At 60.1% G+C, this 15,749-nt stretch overlaps 1 protein-coding gene across 8 annotated transcripts in view; it reads left to right on the forward strand.

Annotated features, from left to right (window-relative positions):
- NSD2 (nuclear receptor binding SET domain protein 2) overlaps positions 1 to 15,749 on the forward strand; it is a 79,201-nt gene that overhangs the window by 50,725 nt on the left and 12,727 nt on the right. For 3 of the 8 annotated variants that reach the window (XM_021100910.1, XM_021100911.1, XM_021100914.1), the window contains 8 exons: positions 896 to 977; positions 2,323 to 2,447; positions 11,460 to 11,591; positions 11,802 to 11,925; positions 12,262 to 12,462; positions 13,790 to 14,318; positions 14,447 to 14,652; positions 15,291 to 15,394. In XM_021100910.1, coding sequence (XP_020956569.1) covers positions 896 to 977; positions 2,323 to 2,447; positions 11,460 to 11,591; positions 11,802 to 11,925; positions 12,262 to 12,462; positions 13,790 to 14,318; positions 14,447 to 14,652; positions 15,291 to 15,394 — 1,503 coding nt within the window. The other 5 variants (XR_002346526.1, XM_021100913.1, XM_021100915.1 and 2 more) reach the window with 5 other exon arrangements.

Genomic DNA, 15,749 nt, shown 5'->3' on the forward strand with positions numbered 1-15,749 from the left:
CTGTGGTGTAGGTCACAGGTGTGGCTTGGATCCTGTATGGCTGTGGCTGTGGTGCAGGCCGGCACCTGCAGCTCTGATTCTACCCCTAACCTGGGGACTTCCGTATGCTGCAACTGTGACCCTGAAAAGCAAAAAAAAGAGAAAGGAAAACAAAAAAGAAAGAGAGGGAGAGGAACAGAGAAAGGAAGGTTTGTATAAAGGACTTACAGAAAAACATTTGTGAGCCAGATGGAAATATTTTATGACCTGCTAGATGAGGAACTAGCACATGGTTTTTAAAAAGAGAGTTAAGTCATACCGAGCACAGTGCCTGATACGCACTGAGCGGATGGGCCGGGTCGCAGTGCAGGCGCTGTGCACCTGTGACCCGGCCCCCAGGGCTCTGACTTTCCCACGGGAGCCCAGAGCAGAGTGGCCGCGAGGCGGCGGCCCCACAGTGCTGTCCAGAAAGTATTTTTGCCGCGTTGTTCCAGTTCTGCACACGAGACAAGTGTTCATGCTCCTTTTTTTTCTTTGCTGTTTTCTGTCGTGAAGTGTGCTTTTGCGGGGGGCCTCTGTCTACGCTGCATCTCTGCACCTTGTCTCAGCACTGGAAGTCGGGGGGCGGGGACCAGCTCTCAGTTGCCGGGCCTTGTCTAGAGCAGAAGGCGGTTCCTCCCAGCCGCTTCCACCTGCAGTGTCTCAGGTGACGCCGGCCCGCCCCCAGCAGGTGCCCGTCGGGGGCGCGGGCGCCAGGGCGGCTCTGGTCCCGGGAAGGTGGCACGTGTGCAGAACGCTTCCAGAGGAGGACGTTTGTGTTGCACAGCTGCTCACACCCATCTTGGTTTGCTTGGAGATGTTGCCCCTTTCGTTCCTCTTCCTCATCTTCCCGCCCTCTTTCTGTTTTCAATAACAGAGAGAGACGGTCACCGACAAGCCGGCCCGCACAGGCGCGTGCAAGGCCGTTGAGGCAGCCTCCTCCCTGAAGAGCCAGGCAGGTAATGTGGTCAGCACTCCGGCCGGGTGCCCAGGCGCGGGTGGGCGGGAGGGACAGCCAGCCTGGCCCTCTCCTCCGGGAGCCCCCCGGGGGCGGCGGTGAGCCTGTGAACACGAAACTGGCGTCTGGAGGGGGTGGAAAGGCAACTCTCGTGCAGCTGGAAATGCAGTGCTCTCACTCGGAGACGGAAGGCTCAGCTGAGGGGTTTCGAGGGCCCTTTTCCGCCCACTCCTACTCGGCTTTGCTATTTTCACTTGAAAATTGTATTAAAGAAGTGGTTTAAATGAGAGGTGTCCAGGGTTCTGACTTGCTGGTACCGGTTATTGCTGTAAATTTCACCATTTCTATTTTTTTTAATTTTTATTATTTTTTTCTTTTTGGGCTGCCCCATGACATAGGGAGTTTCTGGGCCAGGGATCAGATCCGAACTGCAGTTGAGACCTGAGCTACAGCTGCGGCAACATGGATCCTTAACCCCCTGTGCCGGGCCTGGGATCAAGTTGCGTCCCAGCACCCCCAAGATGCCACCAGTCCCATCGCGGCACAGTGGGAGCTCCAACTTACCATTCGTACTTGGTCCTCCATGTGTATTAGCTAAAAACAAAAGCAAGGACTAGGTATTTCTACTTCATATGTTGAAGAAACCAGCCTAAAATGTTTGTGAAAAATAGTTGTCAAAAGGAAGAAAAGGGGGATCAGAGAGTTCCCATCGTGGCTCTGTGGTAACGAACCTGACTGGTAGCCATGAGGACACGGGTTCGATCCCTGGCCTCGCTCAGTGGGTTAAGGATCCGGTGTTGCTGTGAGCTGTGGTGCAGTTCGCAGACGTGGCTCGGATCTGGCGTTGCTGTGGCTGTGGTGTAGGCCGGTGGCTGCAGCTCCAATTAGACCCCTACCCTGGGAACCTCCATATGCCACGGGTGCGGCCCTAGAAAGACCAAAAAAAACAGCAAGAGACATTTGTGAACAATGAGTGGGCATCTGGTGGTGGAAAGGGTTGTTCCTTTTAAGTCTGGTGGTGATCCTGTGGCTGCGTTTACTCCTCTGTTCAGAGCTGTTCTAAGCTTCCTATGATGAAGGGAGGTGCCTGGGCTTTGCTGCACAAGAACCAGCAGGGTGATCGCGGCCCGGGCAGGGGGACCCGGGAGCTCTCTAGGCAGTTTTGTCTGCCCCAATTTTTCCACCACAAAGAATTAAGCCTCTCCTGTGACGTAGGAGTCCAGAAAAGTCATCTTTAGAACTTCATTTATCAGAGGGATCCATTTAAAGCCGGAAAGAGGTTGAGCGTCTAAGCTTCCAGACTTGACTTTCAGACTCGACTTTCACGAACCACCCTTATCTTACAGCCACAAAACACCTGTCTGACGCGTGCAAACCCCTGAAGAAGAGGCTCCGGGCCCCCCCGGCAGCGGCTGCGTCGCTGGCATTTAGCAAAAGCTCGTCTCCTTCTGCATCCCTCACTGAGAATGAGGTAAAATCATAGGGATGGTGGCCAGCACGGCACCACTCACAGGTCCCTTAGTTGCCCGGGTGGCTGTGTGGCAGCTCAGACTCACGTGGTGGGCGTTCTCCCCAGAGACAGGGAGCTGGGCGCCCTGAGCGCCGTCTCAGACCCAGAGTCCGCACAGTGTCTGTGTGAACATGCGTGGCTGTACTTCGTGTTGATGCATTTGATTGTGCTGGAAATCTGTCTGTGCTTTTTCTCACGGTCCTGAGCAGACACCGGGCCCCTGGGGCTGCCTGCGGGCCGTGGGCGCGCCCAGCGGGATGGAGGGCCCGCCGTGTGCACGCGCCTGCGGCTCTGGTCCTGTAAATCCTGGCGCGTTCTCAGGCCCGTGAGGGTGGAGGGAGTCAGCCCTTGCGTGGGGGCGCGGCTCCTCTGCTCCCGACCTGCAGACGGACGTGCTGGCAGACACCAGCCGTGTCAGGCTCTCACGCAGGAGGGCGTCGGACGTGTAGCCGCAGCCTCCTAGCTGAGTCTCTGCAGACAGCCCCAGGACGCAGGCACGGGACGCTGTGCCCAGAGGGAGTTTGGCCTCCCAGGATTAGCAAGGACCCGAGGCACTGACTTGCCCCCTCTAGTTTCTTGTTCTTTCTTCCCTGTGGTTCTTTCTCACTGTAGACGTGAGTCCTGTGTTGCGGACATCTGTGAAGGGGTGTGGGCCTTGGGCTTTTTCGGATCAGGGTAGTGAGGCGAGGGGGGAGCCCTTCCGCCTGCTGGGCCAGAAGGTGGCACCTCTGACGAGGTCTCCTCCACGGTCCCTGGCGGGGATTGGGTGAGAGGAGGGCCGGCCTGCCTGGGTGCGAGGTTCTGGCGCTGACGCCAGGTGTGCAGCTCTCCGCCCGAGTCCTCCACCAGGGTCACAGGGCGCTCCTCTGAGGGGGGCGCCCCTCTGAGGGGGGCGCCCTCGGGCTCAGCCGGCTCAGCAGGGACAGTTTCCGTGTGTGCCAGGCGTTTCTTCGGGGCTCCTTCGGGAAAGGGTGGTAGGAACCCATCCTCAGCGTCTCTGAGTTTACGGAAGCGTGCGAAGGCAAATGCTGTACCAGACATTTTTCTTTTTCCTTTTTTCCTCGTCTAGGTTCAGATTAGTATCCTAAAAAGTTAAATAAAAGGTGGCCTGCAATTGTAAAGAAGAGGAAAACGAAAATAAAGTTCCAGTGCCATAGACCCTTTTATTTAAGTCAGCTGTTTTGTTTAAAATTTTTTAATGAGTTTTTCTTGTATCATATTTTGGCCCACTTATTGGAGGGGGTTTTTCCTTTTACTGTCATCCGATGCGATCAAACGAAGATCCCTGAGGCCGCTGAGATCTGCCTGTAGCTGCCGGTGGGTCGGGAGCCGTGGGGTCAGAGGCGTCGATCCAGCGCAGGGACCGCGGGCCGGGAGGGTGGGGCGCAGCGTGTCGGGCCCGGGAGGGTCCGCTGCCTCTCCTGCCAGGACGAGTTTCATCCTTCTGGCCTAGACGTTGGTTCTGAACTTGGGAGACTTAGACCAAGCGTTTGCAGTCATTTGCCCTCCCTGACTTTTAATTCTTTAGACCTCCACAGGTGGATAGATGCCTGAATACCTTCCTGTATTAAATATGTTAATTACAGCTTCTTGCGTTTGAAGGTGACACGTGCCTCCCGTAGGGTGGATTCTGTTCCTTCCGAAAAGCATTTCAGTCCCTAGGTGTCTCTTAGGCCTTGGTGGCTCATGTAACTCTCCCGTTGGAGTTGATGTTTGCAGAACTGTGCTGTTGGTTGGAAGCCCTCGAGGTGAACAGGCAGGCCCGCGGACCCAGGCGCACCTTCAGGGCGCGTCTCCACGCCGCGTGCCCCAGCACGACAGGCGCAGGGCGTCGTTCTAGCGAAGGAGGGCCCCAGGGGCCGCCGCGTGCGGGGCTCGGGCCGGCCCCTTCTTGGGGTCACGTGCCCTTGGCTTATCTCCTCCCTTCGTCAGCATCGGCGGGAGTGAGGGTTTTCAGAGGGTCGGCATTTCCAGACGCTTCAGGTCACGTGATCTGGATTCCTCTCGCTCAGGGACAGTGACAACGAAACCGGAGTTAGGAGTGAGGTTAGCTCTTCCGGAGCCCCACATCCTGGCGGGGGCAGGAGACGGCACGCGTGCATGACAACGGCCTGGGAGGAAGGAGTGTGATTGAAGTGTTTGTAACCTCGTTTCTTATTCCCTTAGTAGAGCAAATTCTTATTTTTTTCGCCTTCACTGGTAACAGCTTTTATGGGAGCCCACATCAGCCAAGCTGGACTTGAACTCAGCTGCTCTGTGCTGCACTTAACATGACGTAACCCCCCACGGTGTCTGCTGCAGGCGGCATTCCTATCCCAGTCACTTGTGGAAGACGGGTGACAGTTTGTTTTTACTGGTATTAATAACACACACAATGGAGAAAGCAGATAACAAATTGTAAGACCAAGGTAAGATACCGAATCAAGGCCATTTAACCGGTCGCCTTCATCCCATAGCAGAGCCACGGTCGTATCCCGGTGGTCACTGTAGATTTCCAGGGGCTGTCCTAGGCCCGGGACAGGGACAGCACAACAGAGGGGCTCGTCCTGCGAGAGGCCCCTTCCCTCCTCTAGAGCGTAACTTACTGAACTCCTGTTGAGAAAAATGTCAGCATCTGTACATCGAGAAAAAAGAGCGACCGCCCAGTCTCAAAGGAGCTCTTGTCACCTGTTCTCGTGGCCGGTCGGGCGTGTTCTCCCCGTAGACAGGCATCGAGTTTCCCACTGAGGAGGCAGGAAGCCTCTCGATCCTGTCTTTTCTTAGCCCAAGCTTTCCTGTGACACTGCTGTGGTCAGTGTGCAGGAGAGCCGTCTCGCTGCTCTGCGGACTCGGCCCACACCCAGCTCCTGCAGTCAGGTTCCTGACGCCGACCGCTGCATTGGCCGCTCTTGTAGAGCGCCAGCCACCGGGTTCAAGGTCAGGTCCGGGGGGGCAGTGGGGGCCGGGCTGCCGCATGCTTGCCCGGTGAGGAGAGGCCTCCGCGCCCTTGAGCGCCAGGCGGTGGGAGCGCCCCCCGCATGCCACGGGCCAGGGGCGCTCGGTTCATCCCCACAGGCTCTTCCGACGCGTGACGCGTGTTACCCGGAGTGAGCGTTTCTCACTGACCCTGGCGCTGTAAACCATTAAGTGATGTGACGCATGTGAAACGCTGGCGGAGCCTGGCGCCCGGCAGGGACTTAGCGGTTTGCTCTTGTGACCGTGTGGTTATAACAATAAAAATCATAAAATCCCCATCATTCCATTTTTATCCAAAGTATAGACTTTGCTTTGGCCTGGAGAGGGGTCCTTTTGACGGGACTGTGCACACGGGGGCAGAGGAGACCCAGAGGTGGGCGCTTCAGAGTGTGGCCGGTGGCCGAGGGCTCCTGGGTGGCTCTGCTCCGAGGCAGGGGGACCCAGGGCCAGCACGGTGCCCGTCTCGCCATCCCTGCGGGCGTGGAAGACCTCTGCAGCGATGCTCGCGTCCCGGGACCCAGCCGGGGCGGCTTGACTGCTGACAGGAGGTGCCGGAAAGGTGGCCCGAGGTCGGCAGGCGTCGCCCGGAGCCCAGGCTCCCGCCCCAAAGGCCTTCACTTGAAGGTACAGCCTGATGGCCGAGGTCCCATAGGTGTGTCAGGAGTCAGCTGAGGAAGAGGCGAGGGCGAGACCCCAGGGTGACCCAGTGCTGTGCCCGCGGGCAGCTGAGCTCGCGGGCCGCCTGCGGGGAGGGCTGGGGCCCCGCGGTGCTGCTCAGAGACCCGGAGGCCGCGTGGGGGCCGTCTTTGCGGAGCGCTGGCCGGGAGCCGAGCGGGAGCGCGCAGGGCCACGCGGTGTCTGTCTGCAGGGGCACAGGGCTTCCCTGCGCTGCTGTTGACGTGGCCGCTTCGTTTGCTCAGGTCACAGGCAGGCGGCCACTTCCTGTGGCTGAGGCGAATGTGCCTACGCTGTCCTCGGGGTCACGGCACGGACGGCCTCCTCCCCAGGCCCCCTTGTGCCTGGTGGGGCGCAGCCACCACGGCAAGGAGCCCCAGAGCAGAAGGGGCGGCGTGGGGCAAACATCAGGAGGGCTGTCTGAGGCGGGGCTGTGCGGTATCCGGCGGGCCCGCGGCCCACACTCGCTGGGGTGCTCGTCTGCCCGTGTCTCCCAACCCAAAGGAACCTCGCTGTTTAAAGAGGCTGTTGCCAGAAACCCAAGCCCAGTTTCAGGCACCCAGGGGCGGCTCCCTGACTGCCTAGGAGGTGAGGCTGCTCGGAGGCCGTCTCCCTGGGGCTGCCGCCCTCTTTCCACATGCCTGGAAAGTTCCTGCGGAGGCACAGGGATGTTTGAGACGGAATGCTCAGGGCCTGGGGGGTGGGACAGGTGGCCCTTGCCTGAGGTGGCTGTGGCTGGAGTCGCGGGCAGCTGAGTGCAGCCCCTGAGGGGTGGAGGAGAGCCGGGCGGCTCATGCTCCCTGCTCAGAAGAAGGACGTTCAGACGGCACGCGAGCATCTAGTTCCAAAAGCAGAGAAGGGCCCACGTGTGGGCATGAGGCTGAGGTTCTCGACCCCAGAGCCCAACGTGAGTGGATGCTGGGCCCCCCATGGCAGGCGGAGAGTGGTGATTTTGTGCCATCGTTTCACAGAGGCCTGAGCGTTTGTAGATAAAGGCGCGTCCTCCATTCGCTTGTCCAGTAGAGAGAGCCGTGCTGGTGGGGGTTCCAGGATGCCGTGGGCCAGGCCGCGTGCAGGCCCGGGTGGCCGAGAGGGCCCGTCTCTAGGAGGGCCCCTGCCCGAAGGAGAGGCAGAAGCGCGGGCCTGTGACTCTGGCCGGTTTGCAGGGCTGCTTTGCCGTTTGATTTGTGGCTTAACATGCTCCTGAAGCATCCAGCTCCTTTAAATGATTCCTGCGGTTGTGAGGTGTCCTGGTCAGGAGGGTGTCTGTTCATGCACCGGGCGAGAGCGCTCTCGGCCTGGGGGGAGCCTGGAGCTCCTGTGCGTCAGAGCTCAGCTCTTGGAAGTCCACAGAGAGAAGGCGCATTTGCCGAGGCCGGGGTTTCTTTCTAGACTGTGGATCTCAGTCATAGTTGTGCTGAGAGAATCGAAATACCACTTACTGGAAAAGGTTTCTCAAGATGCTCTCAGACCTGGCATCAGCTCTTAATTTTTTTTTTTTTTAAGAAATAATCTGGAGTTACCGCAGTGGCGCAGGGGGCTAATGATCAGGTGTTGTCTCTGTGGCAGCTCGGATTCCATCCCTAGCCCAGGAACTTTCATGGGCCGTGGGTGTGGCCAAGAAAGAAAGAAAGAAAAAGTCCAGCTCTTGTGTATTTTAGGATTTGTCTTGTCAGTGGAATCGATTTTCATCCTTTTAAGTACTGTTTTTGCCGTTTTACTTAGAGGGTTAGAAATTATTACTGAGGTGCTTGCCAGCGATGCAAAGTTAACTATCCTCAAGCAGGCAAAACACACAGGCCTTGTACCCACATCATTGCCGAGGTCAGAGGCTCCTCCCTCTGGGCAGTTTCCCCATCGAGGACCCCCCGGGGGTGGCCTTCAGAGTCTCCTTGGGAACCAGACAGGCCTCCTCCCATCAGATGCCTCCGCACCTGCCTGCTTGCAAGTGGGATCCGTGGTGACGGTGTTCTGGCCTGAGTGAGGTGTTGGGCTTTGCGTACAGCTCTTTGGCATGTGTTTTGAAGTGCACGCTAACCTTTCAGGGCCTGTGGCACCTGCCAGGAATGACGGGGGTGGCGGCGGGGAGGGTGTCTCGGCCCAGCAGGGGGTGTGGTGGGGCGGGGGGTTGCTCAGTCTGGGTGCCAGGGGTGGTGGGCACACAGCCTGTACCTGCGGCCGTCCGCCCAGGCCCCCCAGCTCCCCCATCCAGAGAGCCACTGCTCGGGACACGGTCGGTGGGACATTGTAGAGACTCGTCTTGACTGACTGGCTCCCACCAGCCCTGGCAGCGCCCAGCTTAGGAGGCGGGTGTGAGGACAATGACCAGGCCCGGAGTCGAGGGCAGCTGGCGAGGCTCTAGTCTGTCATCCGGAAGGGTCGCCTCGACAAAAGTTTAATCACTTGTGTCCGAATTACAGTACTTCCGGTGACAAATGACGAAGTTAAAAGTGACTTTAATTCCACCCCAGTGTTTCACTGTGATGTTAACTTGGAAGACCTGTTTGAGATTTTAGGCTTTTGGTTTTAAACTCATTAAATCTCCTGAGTACAGGATTCTTATCTTTGTCAATCCAAAATTCTGTGCGAAAGTACTTCCGGTTACCGATCTGCAAAAGCCTGAGTTAACCATGAACATGATGTGGGTTTATGGAAATATCTGTTGTTCAAGGTCTGTAATTGTACTTGACAAATGATGTGGTTTTCAACTCGGGGAGGGATCTGTTTGTTAAAAGATTGGAAATGCACTGTGTGTAACACCGGCCACCTTGTAGGGGCCGCTTCCGTGTCTCCCAGGAGTTCCCGCCTGGGGCTCCTGACCCGGCCGCTGGAAGCGGGTCTGCTGTGTGCACTAGGCTGCATCACGTTCATTGATCGTGCGGGCAGAGCCCTGTTCTACCGCGGAGACGGCGTTCTCTGCAGAGGACCGGCGCGCGCGCGGGCGGGCGGGCTGGCGGGCGGACGGGCAGCGGGTGCTGTGCCCACCGCGTGGCTAGCGGGCGTTGGGCCGGCAGGAGGCTGGCGGGTCAGGGCTAGGCTGCTGGTTGGAGCCGCCAGCCGTGGGCCTGGCTCTGGTGGGTCCGGGCGCCGGGTCGCCCGGCTTTTCTCTTCCCAAGTGCTTCCTACTGGATACGGACTAGACTCTAGGTGTCGTAGACTGAGCTGTGGGACTGTGTTGGGACCGTGCAGGCGAAGGTGTCCCTTTCGCAAAGGCATCTCCCGGCCCGGTGCCCCTGGAGGCGGAGCCTGCGGCTGGAGCGAGGCGCGCCCGGTGCTTTGCCCGCGGTGCGGCCGCGCCGCTGGTGCAGTGAGCGCCGAGGAGCCCGGCCGTGTGCTCGGTGTCCGCTCGGCGGCGCGGCGCGGCGCGGCGGCGCGGGGAAGGGGTGCGGCAGGAAGGAGCGGAAGCGCCCGCACCGGCCGCGGACTGGACTGCGGAAGGGCCGTGTCGGGCGCGTCCCTTAGCCCGTGTCCTGGACATGCCCGCCTCCGTGCCAAGTGTGTACCCGGGCTCACCTCCTCAAGCAGACTTTGCTCCTGTAGGAAATGCCTCAGTGGAAACGTGCTGACTCTTCTGTAAAGCTTCAATAAAAGGTGCTGTTTCTTCCTTTGACCCAGGACTGGTCTGTGTTTTCTGTCTTTCTCTCCGTGCATTTTCCCTTTTTTTATTTCTCTTTCTTTTTTCTTTTTTTCCGTTTTTAGCGTTTTCATTTGTTCCGGCCATGCTGAGGGTGGACCAGGGGTTGGTGGGCAGGGCGCCAGGCTCTCCCGGGAGCCCACCCTGAAGGCCCTTTCTTTGGGCCTCCTCTCATGCAGCCGAGTGGGATCAGGGCTGGCGGGGTCACTGCTCTTCCTGGGGTGCGGCTCCCCCAGTGCCCGCTGCGCGCGCGCCCCAGGTGCTCGCCCCACCTGTGCCCCTGTATCTGACGGCTGGCCCTGTTACACGTGGGGGTTGAACTGCGAGCGTATTCCCAGTTGCCTTCTTTGGGGTGTCCGTGTGGGGGGCTGGTGAGCCGTTGGAGAGGGGCGCCGTCCAGGCCACCCTGCGGCCGCAGACCTACACAGCCCTGTGCTCCTTCACGCGCTCGCTGCTCCCTCGGAAAGCTGAGGAAGTCACGTTCAGACGGCTGCTTTCTCTCGAGACTGCTGTGTCCGAAGGGCCCGGGGCTGGCGCCGCGGCCTGGACACCCGCCGCAGGCACCAGTCAGAGCGGCAGGGCCCCTTCCACACCAGTTTGAGTAGCAAGAGCTCCTGTGTTTGCTGGGATTTGTTCCTCCTACTGCACCCTGTGACTTCGGGGCTAAATCTGGGAAGAGGTCATTGATAAGGTGACAGAATTGGGTGGATTGCCTGCTGGGTTTCTTCTGTTGGTTTTTTTTTTTTTTTTTTTTTTTTTAATGTGGCCTGGTTCAATTTCTAGCTGTGTGTTTGTTGGCAAACAGCAAGCCTGTATGATAATTACTTGTTGCTGTGATAATCGAAGTGTACGGGAAATGTAGCTTATGCTTTTGCTCTGTTGAGAAATTCCGTTTTCCATATTTAACTACCTAACATCAGATAAATACTGAGCATGTTTTTAGGCTTTTTTAAAAAAAATCTGAATTTGACATCAAGTTTTCTGATTAGAAGATTTATTGATTTCTGCGGAAAGATCTGGTCAAGTGAGGGAGGTGCCGCGTGCGGCCCGAGGGAGAGGCCCGGCCTGGCCTCACTGGTGGCTGCCGAATGAAGGCCGGAGGGACAAAATCCGACCTGTGAGTCACTTCCTTTGCCCCAGAGTCCACCTCCTTCTCCGGGCCTCTCAGCAGGCCTCGCCTCGCCTGGCCGGCCCACCCCTCTGGCGGGCCCTGAGGCCGTGGGGGCCGGAAGCCAACAGGGTGGTCCCTCAGAGACGAGGGGGTGCGATGAGTCTGGAAACCCGGTTCCTGATCTTGCGGGAACGCCCGCGGGAGCCCGCTCTTGGCAGAGTGCCCTTGGCAGTGTGCCCTCGGCCCATGGCCGCCCCCGCCCCCCCCCCCCCCCCCCCCCGTAGGCAGGTGGACCTGAGCAGGGCCGGGAAGAAACGCAGGGCCCTGGGTCCCGAAGCCCGTCGCTGGTCACCGCGAGGGTAGGTTTTCCTGAACTCGACTCCTCTCTTAGGCAGCGTGCCGAGGGGGCTACGTCGCACCCACACCAGTGCGCGTCCTGCCCGGAGGGCGGGTCGGGGCCATGTCTGACCCGGCGCCGTGTGCCGACGAGCCGCGCTCGCTCGCTCGGGAGAGCGGGCCTGGGGCCTGGGCGCGGGGGCTGGGCCGGGGGGCTGCTCGCTGCCGCTCGTGAACTGTCGTCCGCCTCCTTCCTCCCCAGGTCTCGGACAGCCCGGGAGACGAGCCCCTCGAGTCCCCGGACGAGAGCGCGGACGAAACGCAGACCGAGGCGTCCGTCTCGTCTAAACGGTCGGAGCGAGGAGCGGCCGCCAAGAAGGAGCACGTGTGTCAGGTGCGGGGCTGCCCTGCCGTCCCCCAACTCCCCCGCCCTCCGGGTCCCTGTGCAGAGGCTCCGGCCCAGGGAGGCCCTCCGGTGCCAGGGGGCCTGTCCCGCGACCGTGCGCGTAGCTCTTCTGTTCCTCGCGCCTGGTTTGAAACCTCCTGAACCCACTCCCCGCGTTTCCCTCCCGTTCCCTTGGCTCACGCCATGCTCTGCCCGCAGCTGTGCGAGAAGCCGGGCAGCCTCGTGCTGTGCGAGGGTCCCTGCTGTGGCGCCTTCCACCTGGCCTGCCTGGGCCTGGCCCGCCGGCCCGAGGGAAGGCTCACCTGCCTCGAGTGCACTTCAGGTGTGTCCCGTGGGCCCCCGGGCGCCCCCAAGGGTGGCGGGAGCACCCCCAGAAGTCAGCTCAGCGTTGGGGGGGAGCAGAAGGATGGGGTTGGGGGGTGCACAGGGGCCCCGTGTCCCTTGTGTCAGCCGGGGTGGCCCAGTCCCCCAGGACACGGTGTCCATCCAAAGGACTCCAGGCCGGGCCCCAAGCCAGTGCCGCTTTTGCGTGTTTCTGCCCCCCCCCCCGCCCCCGCCGCCCCGGCACAGTCTGGGGAGGAAGGAACGGGCCGCGAGGCTAGAAGCCGCCGCCTGAGTCCTGCCCGTGCCCCTCTCTCGGCCCTCCGCCCACCGTTAGGGGTGCACTCGTGCTTCGTGTGCAAGGAGAGCAAGGCGGACGTCCGGCGCTGCGTCGTGTCGCAGTGCGGCAAGTTCTACCACGAGGCCTGCGTGCGCAGGTTCCCACTGACGGTGTTTGAGAGCCGGGGCTTCCGCTGCCCCCTGCACAGCTGCGTGAGCTGCCACGCTTCCAACCCCTCGAACCCGAGGCCGTCGAAAGGTACAGACGCGTGAGAGCCCCCGTGTGGGTCTGACGTGGTCACGAGGCATGTGGAGGGCAGGCGGGGCTGTCGGGTTTGTCACCAGAGCTGTGGGCCCCGATGTGGCTTTGGAGGGACAGCGGTTCTGTTCCTGGTTGCCATCCCCCTTCTTCCTGCCCTGAATTGTCTTAAAGATCCCTTGCTTGGCCGGGGGGTGGGGGTGGGAGCCTTCGAAGCCGTTTGGATAGACTCTGCTTGTTCTGGCTTTAACGGTCCTTCATAGACAAGGAAAACATTTTAAAATCAGATCACATCTGGGTTTGCTGCCATAGGTCTGTGAGATTGGGGGGTGGCTTAGCTCACCTTTTAGCACGAGTGCTTCTCAGCCGGGCAATTCTGCCCTCCAGGGACCTGCAGCATGTCTGCAGAGGTCTCAGGCTACCTGCTGGCATCCAGCAGACGGAGGCTGGGGACGCACTGACCGTGGCACAGTGCCCAGGACGGTCCCCACAGGCCCAAAAGCCCTGGATGACGTTATTTCAGGATACGGTATCTTTGTTTTTATTTTTATTTATTTATTTATTTTTGCCTTTTCTAGGGACGGCTCCCGCGGCATATAGAGGTTCCCAGGCTGGGGGTCCAATCAGAGCTGTAGCCGCCGGCCTACGCCAGAGCCACAGCAACTCAGGATCTGAGCCCTGTCTGCAACCTACACCACAGCTCAGGGCAACCCTGGATCCTTAACCCACTTTGCAAGGCCAGGGATCGAACCCGCAACCTCATGGTTCCTAGTTGGGTTTGTTTGCACTGAGCCACAATGGGAATGCCAAGAGTACAGCATCTTTAAAAATTTTTTTTTGAATTTTTGGCTGAGGCATGCAGTGGCTTGGTAATGGGATCTTAGTGCCCAGACCGGAGACCCAACCTGGGCCACGGCAGTGCGGGTGCTGAGTCCCAACCAGTAGCCACCAGGGAGCTCCCAGGATACAGCATTTTTATTTTATTTTGTTTGGCTGCACCCACGGCCTACGGAGATTCCCGGGCCGGGGATCAAACCCATGCCGCCGCAGAGACGATGCTGGATCTGCAGCTGGCTGCACCACAGCGGGAACTCCAGGATACAGCATTTTAAGTGGTCGATGGCTTCCTGACATCCTCTGGAGTCCCCTTGAGGAAGTGTGTTTTCATGTCATCTGACAAATCTTCTTCTCTCCTGTCCGGGGTGCTTTTCGCATCAGCTGCTTGAGGTGTATTTCAGCAGCGGCCTTGTAGGCGCAGACGCGGGGAGCCTCACCCGTCTCTGGTCACATGTTCATGGTCCCGGCATCTGGGGGTGTCTGCCTGCAGGTAAAATGATGCGTTGCGTCCGCTGCCCGGTCGCCTACCACAGCGGGGACGCGTGTCTGGCAGCGGGCTGCTCCGTGATCGCCTCCCACAGCATCATCTGCACGGCCCACTTCACCGCCCGCAAGGGCAAGCGGCACCACGCCCACGTCAACGTGAGCTGGTGCTTCGTGTGCTCCAAAGGTGAGGGGCGGCGCGGGCGGGCCTTCCGGGGCGTGGGCGGGTCCCCGCGTTTGCGCGCGCCGCGCCCTCTGGGGCTTCTGCGCCACCCACAGCCGTGTCGCAGACAGACGGGGCCTGAGGCGTCTGGCGTCCCAGGGTCCGGCGGGCCCGGGCCGCAGGGCCGGGCTAAGTGGCCGCCGCCGCCCTCCGCAGGGGGAAGCCTGCTGTGCTGCGAGTCCTGCCCCGCCGCCTTCCACCCCGACTGCCTCAACATCGAGATGCCGGACGGCAGCTGGTTCTGCAACGACTGCAGGGCCGGGAAGAAGCTGCACTTCCAGGACGTCGTCTGGGTGAAGCTGGGCAACTACAGGTGTGGGCAGTAGCCGCCGTGCTCTTTCTCCTTGTTCCGTCTGCTTTTACTTTACAGAACTTAAACTCTGCAGCTGTTGTCACTCTCTCTGAAGAGTCTGTGAACCCTGTTTTTAATATTTATAATAGATGGTGGCCGGCAGAAGTTTGCCATCCCAAAAATGTTCCCCCAAATATTCAGAAAATGAAGCACGAGATTGGAGAATTCCCTGTGTTTTTCTTTGGGTCTAAAGATTATTACTGGACGCATCAGGCGCGAGCGTTCCCGTACATGGAGGGGGACCGGGGCAGCCGCTACCAGGGGGTCAGAGGGATCGGAAGAGTCTTCAAAAACGGTACGGAGCTTCCCAGGTGGACAGAAACAGCGAGCTCGGGTGCCTTCGTAGTCCTGGCTCTGCTCTCGAGGGTTCGGTTTGTGTAGAACACGCTGGCCTCAGCACTCTGGCTGCTTCCAGCCGGGAAGGGGGTTTACAGGCGGACGCGTTGAGGCAGAGAGTGGGGGGCGCTTGGTGATGTGGAACGCGGGGGGCGGGGACCCGCCAGCCTCGCGAGCGCAGGTCGTGACAGGCGGCTCAGGGTGCCTCATGCAGCCCTCCTCCGCGCTTACCTCGCCGCGACAGCTCGGCGAGGGGCCTCGCGCACGCTGGGCAAGAGGCTCTCAAAACTGACGCGAAGGGGGGGTGTTGAGACTGAGCGGGGGTGCGGCCTGAGTTCAGGGTTAGGTCGGGGGCAGGTGGCGCAGCTGGGACGTCCCACCTGCCAGGAGGCCTGGGGGCCGAGCATCCGGGGCCTCCCTAGGCGGCGCCCCCCGGGCCCGCGTCCGTGGGGACACGTGCAGCCCGCCGCCAGTGCTGTGGAAACGGGACACCCCTTAGCAGGGAGGTGAGGTCTCCACTACGGGGTTACGGTGCAGAGCTTCGGGGTGGCTGTACCGGTGCCAAAACCTCGCACTCACGTTTCACCGACTCCTTAGCGTTGCAAGAGGCTGAAGCTCGCTTCCGTGAGATCAAACTGCAGAGGGAGGCCCGAGAAACGCAGGAGAGCGAGCGCAGGCCCCCGCCCTACAAGCACATCAAGGTGAGCCTCCGGGGCGCTGCTGTGGGAGGCCCAGCCGGGGTGCAAACCCCGTCCCGGCCAGGATGCCTGCAGCGGGAGGGGCGGAGGGCCGCGCTGACCCCAGGACAGAGCGCCAGTGCTGGTGGGGCCGTGTTCTGAGCACGGCGAGCCCAGAGCCCCCTGCCAGCTGGCGCCACGCACAGGACATGCCAGCCCCCTGCTCATGGCTCCAGGGCTGTGTCTGCTGCTGAAATCCCGGTCCCTGTGGGTCAAGGAAGTGTCCCCTGTTCTAGCCTGTGTTCAGTCTCTTCTTCGGGCTGCGTTCCCACAAGTAGAATTCCTGGGTCCAAGAGGAAGGACCTGGGACTCCTGAGCC

Source organism: Sus scrofa, chromosome 8, assembly GCF_000003025.6.
Source record: "Sus scrofa isolate TJ Tabasco breed Duroc chromosome 8, Sscrofa11.1, whole genome shotgun sequence".
Classification (NCBI taxonomy): Eukaryota; Metazoa; Chordata; class Mammalia; order Artiodactyla; family Suidae; genus Sus; species Sus scrofa.